At 49.5% G+C, this 13,122-nt stretch overlaps 1 protein-coding gene across 1 annotated transcript in view; it reads right to left on the bottom strand.

The window, feature by feature from the left end:
- Positions 1–13,122, bottom strand: part of FER1L5 (fer-1 like family member 5) — a 42,522-nt gene that overhangs the window by 13,695 nt on the left and 15,705 nt on the right. The window contains exons 15-24 of the mRNA XM_025045045.1: positions 11,559–11,602; positions 11,385–11,467; positions 11,220–11,314; positions 10,258–10,386; positions 8,966–9,143; positions 3,295–3,419; positions 2,406–2,506; positions 1,645–1,822; positions 1,417–1,572; positions 185–316 (exon numbers count right to left, since the gene is read on the bottom strand). Coding sequence (XP_024900813.1) covers positions 185–316; positions 1,417–1,572; positions 1,645–1,822; positions 2,406–2,506; positions 3,295–3,419; positions 8,966–9,143; positions 10,258–10,386; positions 11,220–11,314; positions 11,385–11,467; positions 11,559–11,602 — 1,221 coding nt within the window. The remainder of the gene's footprint in view (positions 1–184; positions 317–1,416; positions 1,573–1,644; positions 1,823–2,405; positions 2,507–3,294; positions 3,420–8,965; positions 9,144–10,257; positions 10,387–11,219; positions 11,315–11,384; positions 11,468–11,558; positions 11,603–13,122) is intronic.

Here is a 13,122-nt window from a genome sequence, read left to right on the forward strand (position 1 = left end):
ATCACCACAGGACTATGACTTGTCGACCAGGGACCTGAACTGGTGGCAGCTAAGGTTGCTCTAGTGTCTGCTGCCACTCTCTCTCGCTCAGACTCCCTTTCCCAATCCCACATTCCCCAGTCACGTTTTTTTCCATGTTGGGCCATTGCAGCTCCCCACCTTTTGTCCCCTCCAGGCCACTCACCGTCTCTGCGTACACAACCATCTCGCCCTGGCGGAGCAGCTGCAGGTCTGTGCTGTCTGTGATGTTGCCCAGCCACATGCAGACCCGGAGGTGGGCTGGGAGGATGTCCTTCTGTCCTTCACCCTCTGGGTACTGAGCCAGAGGCAGATCAACCCCATGGTGGTGCAGGTCCCCCAGGGGCAGGAGCGCAGGTGAGGGAGGGGCGCACATACCTACTCCTTCACCTGGAGCCCCAGGAGCAGGAGCCTCACATTGCGCTCGGTTAGCACTTGGTGGTAGCTGGACCCCATGCTCACAGAGGGCTGGTGGAGCCGGGGGAGGGGCAGCACTACCTAGGGGGCCCGCCAGGCTCCATGGAGGAGTAGCAATGGCAGTGACAGTGACAATGATCCTAGCGATCACTGATTGCTCACTGTGTGCCAGGCATGGTGCTAAGTGCCGAATGTTTAGCTTGTGCTCTGTCACACACTATCGTGAGCTGGGTGTCATTGTCACCAGGCCCACTTTACAGAAGAGCAGCCTGAGGCTGGGCATAGCCAGGAGCTGGCCTGGAGTCATACAAGCCAGTGTGTGGTACAGCCAGAGTTCAGGAGTCAGTGCTTGCAGGATAAGAACTCAGATAGCAATGGGAGAGGCCCTCTACCATGGTGGGAGGGCCAAGGTCAGATAGGTTTTGGGGTGGGGAGCCTAGTGTGCACTGACTATTGACATGAGGTCTGAGAGAGCTGATGAGAAGGGGTGGCTGGGGCCAAGCCAGCGAGATCAAACCTTCTCTAGGCGGCAGTGGGAAGCCAGGGCTGTGCCCTCACCTATCTCTGGGGGAGAGGGCTGGAAGCGGGAGACTTGTCAGGGCTGGTGGGGGGATGGTGTTGTCAGTCTTATTTATGGCTTGTTTATGATATGATGGGCTGGTGCCCAAACCTTATAAGCATTAAATATTTTGGATTGCAGTCGTGTCCCGGGGAGAGATGACAAGGGACTGGATCAAGTGTCGCATGAGGGTGATGGAGGTGGTAAATCTGAGAACATGGACTTGGCCTCAGCCTCATGCTGATGGTCACAGGACCCGCCTTCCCCTGGTGACTTTACACCCCAATTCACAGGTAAAGGGCCCTGGAAGGAGGCAGTGGACAGGCCCTTGGGAAGGCCCCTGGGGGCTGCTCCCCCATCGGGGCTTCTCCCTGGGCTATCTCTGGGCCTCCCTTCCCGCAGACTGGACGGCCACTTTGCACCTGCAGGAGGAGAGTCTGTGTCTTCCCACAGAACTGGCCGCAATGCAGCGCCCCCGTCCGGGAGAACAAGATGCTGTGGGCTGGCACCTGTGCATAGGCCACTCGCTGGTCGTTAGCCATCAGCCAGATCATCACGTCAGGGAGGCTCACCTGGGGCTGCCAAGGTGGGAGGGTCAGGTCTGCATGCAGCTCCAAGGCCTGCTCCCAGCCGGTGCGTCCAGCACCCACCTCGGGAAGCACAGCATTGAGGCGGAACAGCCAGCCCTCCACGGTGGCCACCATCTCCCTAGGCTGCGCTTCCTTGGCCTTTTGGGCCAGTTCCTTCAGGAGATAGCTGCGGAGCTGCCACCTCTTCTTGTCCAGGTTTGTGGCTTTGGGCTCATTGGTCATGCAGGGCAGAGAGCACCTGTGGCCAGGACCAGGAAGGGGTGGGAGGCTGGGCTATCTCGCGACCTCTCACCCTGCCTTAGGCCGGTGTGCCCTTCCCAGATTCAAGATCCGGCTCGTGCCCTGCCAGCCTGACCTGGGGAGCCCTTCCTACCTGTCCTAAGGAAGCCCACTTGGTGAGCCTGGCCCCCAACATCTCATTCATCCCTCTCTTACCCTCCTAACCCCTGCATGAGCCAGTGCACAAGGACTTCCTTGTGGGGAGGGGTGGGAGCCAGCCAAACCCTGGCAGGTGGCAGTGGGGACTCAAGTGGGGTGTGGGGCCGGCAGAGGCCTTACAAGGAGTCTTCCAGAATAGGCAGAGCCCTGGAGAGAGGAGCAACAGTGGGAAGGGGCAGCTGGGAAGTACAGGGCTTGTCTGAATAACAGGGAGGGGCTTGGTTTGGTGGGAGGTCAGGGTGGGTATGGGGACAGCAGGGATAATGCTGGGGCGGGAGTAAGGGCCATTTTCTGCAAATCCTAATGGAAGAGGAGAAGCAGCTTTGTGGTTTGGGAGAGGTTGGAGGAAGTGGGGAGTGGGGAAGGGCGCGTCCCGCTCCTACTTGCAGTCCTCCACCAGCTCCCTTAGCAGTTTCTCCCACTGGGGGAGCAGGGCGGGGTCCTTCAGGTTCCTCATGGATTTCAGGGTGTCCAGGTTGGCTTTCTGCCGGACAGGAGAGAAATGGCAGGTGAACTTGTGACACTGGGGGAAAGCTATAGGGCTGGTTGACACGAGACGTTTTCGGCCAGGACTTGGGGACCTTTGAGTAACCCAGGGATGCCAGTCCAAAGCTGCCTCATGCCCTTGCATGACTAGGATCCCATGCTCCTCCCCTCCAACCCAACTGAAGAAATGGGTGGCCAGCAGGAGCCAGGAAGGAGTGGGACATGGAAGAGTATGGATCCTGACCCTGGGCTTCCCTTCCATGTTTGAGGAGGTCACACCTCAGGTGGAGGCCCCAGGTGGCTCTCCTGCCTAAAACTGTGCAGGGGCTTCCCTCCTTGACAGGCACCTATAGACCTTTTGTGATCTGACTCCTCCCACCTTCTCTGGCCTTATTTCCACATCACCTATGGCTTTGTACATTTTTTCCTTCTCTGCACCCTACCATGCCCCCAACAAATTCCACATTATTTAAGACTGTGCTCAAATGTCACCTCCTTTCAAACACCTCCTTGACTGTCTGTCCTCTCTTCATCTCACACCCCAATTTCTGCCCTGACAGCTCTCAGTACCTATATGTCCAATGCAGCACTCACTGCACTGCCTAGTAACTATGTGCATCTCTGACTTTTCAAATGATGAGGACAGGGGCTGTGTCTGGTGCTTCTGTCCCAATCGGTGTGGAAGGCATGAGTGAGCCTAGTGGCCAGTTTCCTCTGTGGCTCATTTTTCCAAGTCCCTTGCTGGTGATCTGGGTCTCACCCTGTGCCCTGCCCTGTACCACTCACCAGGCGGTCCCGAGTGAAGTGGAGGAGATTCAGGCAGTTCATGCGGAAGCTGACATCCTCCCAGTAAGAGGTTACGGTCACCACCGGCTTGGTGTTATACCAGGGCACATAATGGTAGATGTTCCCTAAGACATAGAGACCAATGGGGGGTGTCTAAGGGACTCTGGGAGCATTCATTGTGCTCAGTGTGTCACACCACCTTTCAAAGTTCCCAGTTTACAGGTGGGAATATCCAGGCAAGTGGTGGGAAGTATTTGCCTAACGTGGCACCGCCAGGTGGTCCTAACATGGATATCTAGCTCCAGAGCCCCATGCCCTTACCCGCTGGCGAGCTGCCAACGCAAGAGGCATGCCTCGAGGTGGGTCTCCCCTCTGGGTGGTCTGAGAGGCAAAGAGGAGTGGGCCCTGGGCTCAGGAGGAGGCTGAGGTTTGGCTGTGGGGTGGGCAGCCGTCTAACACAGAGGTCCTGCCAATGTGGAGGAGTGGGGTCACGAGCAAAGATAGATAAAACCCACGACAGTGTCCCTTATTGAAATGAGGGGAAAAGCCAGATGGAATGGGAGGGATTGTGTTTCTGAGGTGCGTTGCTGAGTTGACGTAAAAGGAAGAAACCCACAGAAGCCCAAAATAAAAAGCAGAAAGTCTGAGGCAAGTGGAAACTAGGCTGGCTTTTGTCTTGAGTTTCTGTGAAAGAATACGATCTGTTTTGTTATAAGCCATCCAGTTTGTGGCACTTTGTTGCAGCAGCCCTAGCATACTAATACTCCATGCATAGCTGGCACTCCAAAACCTAAACCCTTCATCAACGAGAAATAACCCATCACACAGAGGAAGGCCGTGATGAAATGTGCCTTTCTCCAACATGCCTCTGGGGAGGGGAAGAGGAAAATTTCCTAAAAATTTGTAACCACAAGCGAGACCTCATGCAGATTGTATTCTGCATTCATGCCACTCGTGAGGTCTGCATAAAATTTAAAGTGGTGTCTGGTTGGCAATGCCCCAGGTGACTGGAGGAAACAAAGACAAACCCCCTCTGGGGCGTGAAACTTTATTCAAGTCCCAAAGGATTCCACAGATAAAGTTTGAAGAAGACAAACAGCTTAGAACCAACACACACCCTCTAACCTAGCAATTCCGCTCCTAGGTGTGTACCCAACAGAAAGGCATGAGTAGAAAAAGGTTCATAGCAGCACCATTCGGAGTAGCCCCAAATTGGAAACTGCTAAAATCTCCCTCACAAGTAGAAGGGATAAATCAATCATGGTGTATTTGCACAATGGAATACTACACAGCAATGAGGAGAAATAAGCTACGACTACACCCAATGTTATCCAGGTCTGTGAATGTGTTTCACAAATAAAATGATGAGCAAATGATGCCAGGCACAAGAGAATACATACTATAGGATTTCTTTTATATAAAGTTAAAAACCAGACAAAACAAATTGGAGGCTAGGAGGGTGGCTGCTCTTGGTGGGGGTGGGGAGCTCAAGGGGCATCTGGGATGTGGAGACTCTTTCGTGGTCTGGATGTTGTTACACGGATATGTTTGCTTCGCGATAATTCACTGGGCTGGACAGTTTAGTTTGTGTACTTTTCCATAATTATGTTACACTCAAATCAAAAAGTTCACTTAAGAATTTCAATAGCAAGGGCAAAAAAGACACAACAAATACATGAAATACAGTGTGTCGAATGGTGGGAAAAGCTATGTATATGGAAGAATAGTGCGGGAGGAGGACAAGAAACTGCCAAAAATTTTTAAATGAAATGGCTAAGGCTTTTTCTAGAAGAAATTATGCAGAATACAGCCCAGGGAGATGAAAAATATGGAAGAGAGATTTTAAAACATGAAAAATAAAACAAGAAGGTCCAGAGGACAGAGTGAATTCAAGAAGGTGATACAAGAGACGAGGAAGAGGTAATTTTCAAAGGGAAAATATCTTATGATTTTCCAGAATTGTCGGAAGACAGCAGCTTCAGACCTTGGCACTGAGGGAATGATAAATAAAAGGAGCTCCAGGACTGGGGCTGTCAGATATGGGCGTAGGGATACAAGATGGCAATTTTCTTCCTCTACTCTTAGATGGCATACAAAACAGCAAGAAGACAGATATAATCTGGAGACTCAAAATATACCCCAGGACTGCCAAAAGCAACTAGGATTGCCGTAGGAGTCCTAAGAGCTGATGTACAGAGTCACCTGTGGGGATGTGAGGAGCAAGGCAGGCAACTGGGAGCCCAGCTTGACGGGAGCCGAGTGCAGAAAGTGCCAGCAAAAATACACTCCCAGGACAAACTCAAGACTCAGATGAGGAAATGTGAGCTGGCAAAACTCAGAAAACAAGTAAAAGAAAAAAACAAAAGCCTCACAGGAAGGCAGACAGTAGAAAAAGAAGCCCAGGGAGATTAGACCCTGCGGACAATGCAGTGAGAGGCATAGAAATGAGAAAAGTGACCAAAGTGGAAATAGAGTCAAACAGGATCAGAGAGAAAATGACAGCTATAGAAGAAAACAAAAGAGAATCGTGAAACCCATAAACACAGCCCCTAAGTAGAAAACCTAGACCATGGAACAGGGTATTTTAAAATATAATTTGAGAAAACCCACATGTGAAAAGGATTTTTTTTTAACAGTGTGCTTAAAAAATGGATATCTATATGCGAATTAATTCAAATCAGATCATAGAACTAAATGTAAGAACTAAAACTATAAACTTTCTAGAAGAAAAAATAGGAGAAAGCCTTCATAACCTTGGGTTAAGAGGAGTTCTTAGATATGACACCATGTAAGAAAAAGAAATGGACTTCATCCAAATTAAATATATTCGTGCTTTGAAAGACACCATCAAGAAGATGAAAAAACAAGCCACAGACTATTTGCAAATCATATATATGATAAAGGACTTACATCTAGAATACATAAAGAACCCTTACAACTCAATAACAAGAAGACAACCCAATTTAAAAATAGGCAAAAGATTTGTATAGACATATAACCAAAGAAGATATATGAATGGCCACTGAGCCCACAAAAAGATGCTCAGTGTCCTTACTTATTAGGGAAATGCAAAGTAAAACCACAGTGAGCCACATGCCCACTATAATAGATATAATAAAAATGAGACAGCAGCAAACAGGTGAGGACGTAGAGATATTGGAATGGAAAATGGTGCAGGCACTTTAGAAAAGTTTGGCAGTTTCTTAAAAATTCATTCTACTCCACTTTTAAGTATCTCCTCAAGACAAATGAAAGCAGATGTCCACACAAAGACTTTACACAAACGTTCATAGCAGCTTCATGCATAAAAGTATGGAAGTAAAAACGATGTTCATCAACTGATGAGTGGATTAACAAATGATGAAGGATACATTGTAGAATAGAATACTATTTGGCAATAAAAAGGAATGGAGTGCTGACATATGCTACACCATAGATAAAACTCAAGACAGTCTGCCAAGTGAAAGAAGCCAAATGGGAAAGACCGTACTTTGCATGATTCCATTTATACGAAATGTCCAGGAACAGTAAACCTATAGAGACAGAAGTAGACCAGTAGTTGCCTGGGCCGGGGATGGGATAGGAGAATGACCACGAGCAAGCATGAGGGATCTCTTGGGGTGATAGAAATATTCTAAACTGGGGGGAGAGGCATGATGCTGGCTGCCCAACTCTGTAAATTTACTAAAACTCACTGAATTGTATAAAACAAGTGAATTTTATGAAATGTAAATTATACCACTAAATAATTGCTAACAACAGCAACAAAAGACTTGTATCTACATATTGAAAGAGTACACCATGTGCCAAATATGATCTAGGAGGATCAAAACTTAGGGAAGTTTTTTACGACATAGACTTGACAAAAGATTGTTTCAGAAACAAGTCAATAAGAAAAATATAGCCAGATGGAATAATGGATAAAAGATATCAACAGGCTTTTTACAGATGAGGGAAAAAAATGTTTGTAAACACATGAAAAGATGTTCAGCTTTCGAATCAAGAAAATGCAAATCAAGATCTTAGAATAGACCACTTAACATTCACCGAATTGGCAAAAATTAAAAGGCCAGGGCCAAGACTGAGTACTACGCTGATGAAAGTGTAATTAGGTGTCATTACTTGCTTAGAATTTCTTTTCCACTCCTGGGTGTATAATTTAGAGGCAGTCTTGCTCTCGTGACCAGAAGACATGCACAAGAATGTTTATAACAAAATTATTATAGTAGGAAAAAAAAGATACAACCTAAATGTCTACATGTACCATATAATTAGAGGTGAGTCCTACCAAACTCTCAAGGAATGTTATACATGGGATACACACAGAAATGAAAATGAACTTTAGCTATGAATATATATATACATATATATATAAATTAATATTGAGCGAAAGACACAAAAACAGATGGATACAGAACGAAGGTCCTACCGACATAAAATGCAACGATAGTATGCTCTTTAGGGCTGCACACATAGGTGGTAAAAATTAAAAAGAAAAGTGGGGGTGTGATGATCACAAGAGTCAGGATCGTGGTATTGCTTGGGTTCATAGATCTGGAGCTCTGACAACTTTCTGCCTTTTTAAGCTGAGTGGTGAGCTCATGGGTACTCCTTTTTCTTTAAACTACATGTACATAGTATATACTTTCCGTATATGTATTTCATAATTTAAATACCAGTAGAACATTATGCTAAATGAAAGAAGCCAGTTGCCCAGGACCATATATTGTATGATCCCACATATACAAAATGTCCAGAAGAGGAAATCCTATAGAGACAGAAACTAGATTAGTGGTCGCCTAAGGTTGAGAAGATGGAGAAGAATAGAAAGACTGCTGGTGGGCACAGGGTTTCTTTTTGGGGTGATGAAAATCTTCTACAATTGACCATGGTGATGGTTGCACAAGTCTGTGAATATACTAAAAACCACTGAATTGTCTACTTTACATGGATGAATCGTATGGTATTGTGAATTATAGTTCAATAAAGCTGTTTTTTTAAAACGCAGGTAGAGATGAGGGATGCCCAAAAGGTTCTCAATGGGCTACGTGGTGGCAAAACTGATTGATGTGGAGAGGGAGGCCACGTTCCTCCAGGGCAATGGGTCTCAAACTTCAGCCTGAATCACCTGGAGGGCTTATTGAATCATGGATTGCCAGGGGTGGAGAGGGGCATGCCCAGGGTTTCTGATTCTGCAGGACCTGGGTGGGGCCGAGAATCCACATTTCTCACAGTTCCCAGGCGGTACCGATGCTGCCTGGGGGCTGCATTTTGAGGATTGCTCTCTCTAGCGCCCAATGTGGGCATCCAGTAAGTAGACACTGGATGAACGGACAGACTAACGGGTAGCAGGAGGGCAGATGAGCAGTGAATGGCAGCTGCATGGATGGATGGGGCTGGGTCAGAGTAGTTGGGGGAAGATGGGTTGGGGAAGCTGTAGTGTGGAGAGGACTTGAAGCCAAGACCGAGTTTTAATTCTGATCATGGGTTCACCACCTACTAGCTGTGCAGTTTAGCAGGTGGCTTCACCTCCCTGAAGCTCATTTTCCTCAGGTGTGAAATGTGGGTTAACAATGCCTATGAATGTTCCATGAGCCAACACCCATAAAAAGGCCAAGCCCAGAGCCCAGTGTGCAGTGGATGCTGCTTCCCGGCTGGATCTGACCATTACCGTCGTATATCACTGGGCTATACTGTGTGGTGGAGACGAGAGGCTTGTAATTCAGGTCCATCTTGTTTCCATAGTGGCCAATGCTGACCTCAAATCGGATCAGGTCGTTAAATTTGGGCATCATGGTACAGGAAAGGAAGACGACACACAGCCCATACTTTTGGCGGCTCTGATGCTTCTAAAACAATAACCCCCCAGACCCTCAAAATGGAAGCCAAGGAAGAACAAGGCTATAAAACAGGCAGGGGGTGAGGATGGAGTACCGTTTCTTTCAAAAGTCATCTTTGCTTCTCTTTAGGGGGAGCTAGACTGGGGCCTCATTCCTCCACCCCCAACCCTGCCTTGGTTCCCACTCACCCTCTGGTCAAGGTGGCAGTTCCTCCTAGGACCTCCATCGCCTACTCCCTGCCAGCCCTGGTTCCTTTCCTTCCTGAAATTGGGCAGGAGGCCCTTCTCCCTGGTCAGGTTAGCCTCTAGGTCGGGACACCCATGGTGGGCCACCCCACCCCTCTCCGTTTTGCCCAAATGCCCTCCTAGGCTGAGAGCGAGTGTGGGCAGGGGAACATGATGGAGTCTGCACACACTCACGTGTTCTCTCTTGGCCCTTCTTGAGCGCCCTCCTTTCACCACCACGCTTCCTATCTGCTCAGGGTCCTCTATCCCTCCTGTTAGCCTGTCTCTCATTTCTGTTGCCAAGTTCTGCCCTGCTCTTGCATTTCCCCAGTCTGTTCACTAGCTCAGGTCTCCTGTCTTAAACCCAACACTCCTTCTCCCCTGTGAGCCCTATTCAGCTACCACCTGGTCCTGTCTCCACAGAAAATGGGTGTCGGCTTAGGGTTGTCGGCCTCACTTCTGTGTCCTGTTAGTCGGTGGTTCCTGTTATTCTGCTTCCAATGGGACTCTGGCACCAGCTCCCTCCTCTCCAGCTGTCCTCTCTGTAACTGTGCCCTATTTCTACTAAGTGTATGGCTGGCCTTACTCCCCTCCTATCTATTCTTAACACTTTCCTGCCTCAACAGCCCTCCTCTGCTTTCAGGAAGCAATCCAAACTCCTTAGGATGTTCCTTAGAACATTTCTCCTTAACTAGATGACACATTGCTTAAACCGAAGCTTTATCTTGTCTTTACTGGGTCCCCTGGCCACCTGGAATTTGGCACAGCGTGAAGGCAGTCGCGGCTCAGTACAGGCTCAGGTGGATTGACCACCATCCTCAGGCCAATAACTGCCAAGGCCAAAAGCGGGACACACAGTCAACTGGGGCAGGCAGAGGGCCCCTTTCTTTCTGGGTTACCTCTATACTTGTCACTTCCTGGGAGAGGGTCTTTATGATGTTGTCTTGGTGGTACGTCATGTGGGTGACTAACTCCAGGAAAACTCGGCCTCGATACTCCAAACCGTCCTTAACAGAGCTGGGAATAGTCTAAAGTACAGGGAGGAAAAATGGCGAGAAAAAGGATGAGAGAAACACAACAGGCCAACCTCCCAACTCCTCTGTAACCAAGAGAGTTGTCCAGTAACTTCCTACTCAGGGAGGATAAATCCACTCCTGCCCTTCAGCATTCTGCCCCATAAATGCTTCCTACTGGGAGGTAACGACTGAATGAACTCTCTCCACCTGGCCAATCAGGGCATGCCCTGCCTTCTTAGCCACAGTGACTGGCCCGAGGAGAGCACACGTGACCCAAGGAGGCCAATTAGAATGCTCCCCTGGCCTAACTGGTCCTGTCTCCGCAGAAAATGGGCGTCGGCTTAGGGTTGTCAGCCAGGGAGGCTTGGCTGCTGGGTGAAGGAATGAGGCCCCAGAACAGCAGAGATGACAGCTGGAGAGAAAAAGAGTCTCTGGATGGCACTGAGGTCCCCGTGCCTGCCTCTTCTTCGATCAGAGTCTTTCCCAGCCCCCTTTCCTCTGTAAGCCGATTGGACTTGGCTTTCTGGCATTTGTCACCAGGCTTAAATAACCCTGTGCTTTTCTACATTTACCTGTGCTGTTTCTTTTGTCTTGTAGTTCATTTCCACCTGCTGAAAATCTTACCCGAAGTCCCAACTCAATGCCCTCCATCTATTCTTTTCTTGTGCCACAGCATATGTCACACACCTCCATGGCCATTTATGTATAGGTTTCATGTCCTTCACCAGCGTGTGTTGTGGACAGAAACCGGGCTGGACCCTCCCCGGGCATCTCTGAGGCTCTGGTCCCTCACACATGGTCGTTTTTACCTCCTTTGTTCCCTAGAGCTGACGTAAGATGCTTACGGCACTTTCTTCTTCCATCCGGAAAGGGGCCTTTTTACCCCCATGGAGGGTCAGGAAGCTGGGACCAAAGCAGGGCAGGAAGCCAGAGTACATTCCTGCAGGGAGAGAGGGTGAGAGGACGGCCAGGCGAGAGAGGTGCTGGACTGGGGCCGAGAGCTTGCTTGCCTTCCATTTCTGCTCCGGTGGATGAGATCTGGTTGAGAGATAGGCTGGCAGTTCCGACCTCATCCTGGCAGTTGCTCTTGGTGCTGGAGAGAAACGTACTGCAGGCTGAGCCCCTGGCCCAGCTCCAAATTTCCCCTCCCCGGCATGCTTTTCAGTTTCCACCCAGTTGCTCACCAGTCCAAGACTCTGAGCTTGATGTAGCTGGAGAGGCAAGGCAGCTGCAGAGAGGGGAGGGGAGCAGTGAGTGTGTGCCTCATACTCATAAGGTCCAGTCCTATTGAATATCGCGAGCACTGGGAGTCCTGGGTTGGGCTCCAAGGCTCAGCCCAGTCACCAGTGTGCCATTTACCATCATGGCTCTGGGCCCTTGGCCTTGAGGCCCCCCCTTGCATGGGACCTTTGCAAGGCCCTGGGAGAGGCTAGGACTGTGTCCCCATGATTGTTTTGTATTCTTGTTCTTCAAATGTCTCCCTAATTGCATAAGCTCAGAAGTCATGAGACCTGGGTCTGCCCTGACTGTGGACTTGATGACTGCAGCCCTCGCACAGCCCTGCAGTCTGAATGCATGCTCACCAAACCACCCAGTGGGGAAGGCTTGAGCCCAGAATATCTTTACTGTGTCTAGCAGTTAACTTTCAACCAGAGGGACATCTAGCTCCTCAAAGAGTAAGTTAACAGTGGCTGCCTGTCTGGGGAGGGGCTCGATCTGCCTGGATCACCTGTGTGACCCCTCCCAACAACCCCACTGGCCAGGTACTATTCTGAGCCCTGTTTTCAGACAGGAAAACTGAGGCACAGAGCAGCCGAGTCCCTGACGTTCTCACATTCCATGCTGGGCTGAAGCAGCCTCAGAGCTCCTACCTAGTCTAACAAAACTCAGTGAGGGCTAGGGCTGAGATCATTCCCCATTTGCTAGTGGATCATCTCTACTCTGCTACAGGGTTCCGCAAATTATGAGAACCGAAAAAAATCCATGTTTGAAACAAAGCTGCTAGAGTCGAGGCCTGAATGAGACCGCCATCCTCTCAGCCGGGGCCTCTTCTCCCCTCATACACTTCCTGGGGCCTGGCCGAGAGTCCTCCCAGTCCTCCATGCTCCTGGTCCACTCTCCCCTAGCTGTGCAGGGTAGAGGGCCCAGGGGAGGCAGGAGAAGGGCTTTCCAGTTGAGTAGCTGGGTAGTGAGAAATGAGGAAACTTGCCCAGGTTAGGGAGTGATGTTGGAGTGCAGAGATGTACACCATCAGGCATCCAAAAGGGACCTTTTCATTGATCCTGTTGAGAATTCTCCACTTTCCCAGTTCCTTGTCTTGACTCCCCTCTGTCCTAGAGTGCCTGGACTGTAACTGACACACCCCATTTTCAGCAGCGCTCCCCTGCAGCCTGCCTTTCTGGGGCCCTGACCAGCTGGCCTCCTTGTGGTCATCCTGCTACATCAGAGTGGGGTTCACATCTGCCTGCTGCAGTCCCATAAGGGACAATCAGGCTTGCATCCAAGTGGCCCCATCCCTGGACGCTGAGTTCTGCTGGAAGTGGATGAAGGTTTGGGGAGTATGTGGACACTTCTGAACATTGGAAGGCCTCTTTCAGGAACAAAGGATGGCCTGGTTCTGTGCCACCAGTTTTGAGGCAGCTGAACACAAGGCTCTGAGCATCCACAGAACATCTGAAGGTCTCAGCTGTGGCCCTTTCATAGCCCGGAACTGGTGGGAGGGAGCTTGGCAAGGGTAGGGGTGGACTC

The sequence above is a fragment of the Pteropus alecto genome, unplaced genomic scaffold (assembly GCF_000325575.1).
Source record: "Pteropus alecto unplaced genomic scaffold, ASM32557v1 scaffold223, whole genome shotgun sequence".
Lineage (NCBI taxonomy): Eukaryota > Metazoa > Chordata > Mammalia > Chiroptera > Pteropodidae > Pteropus > Pteropus alecto.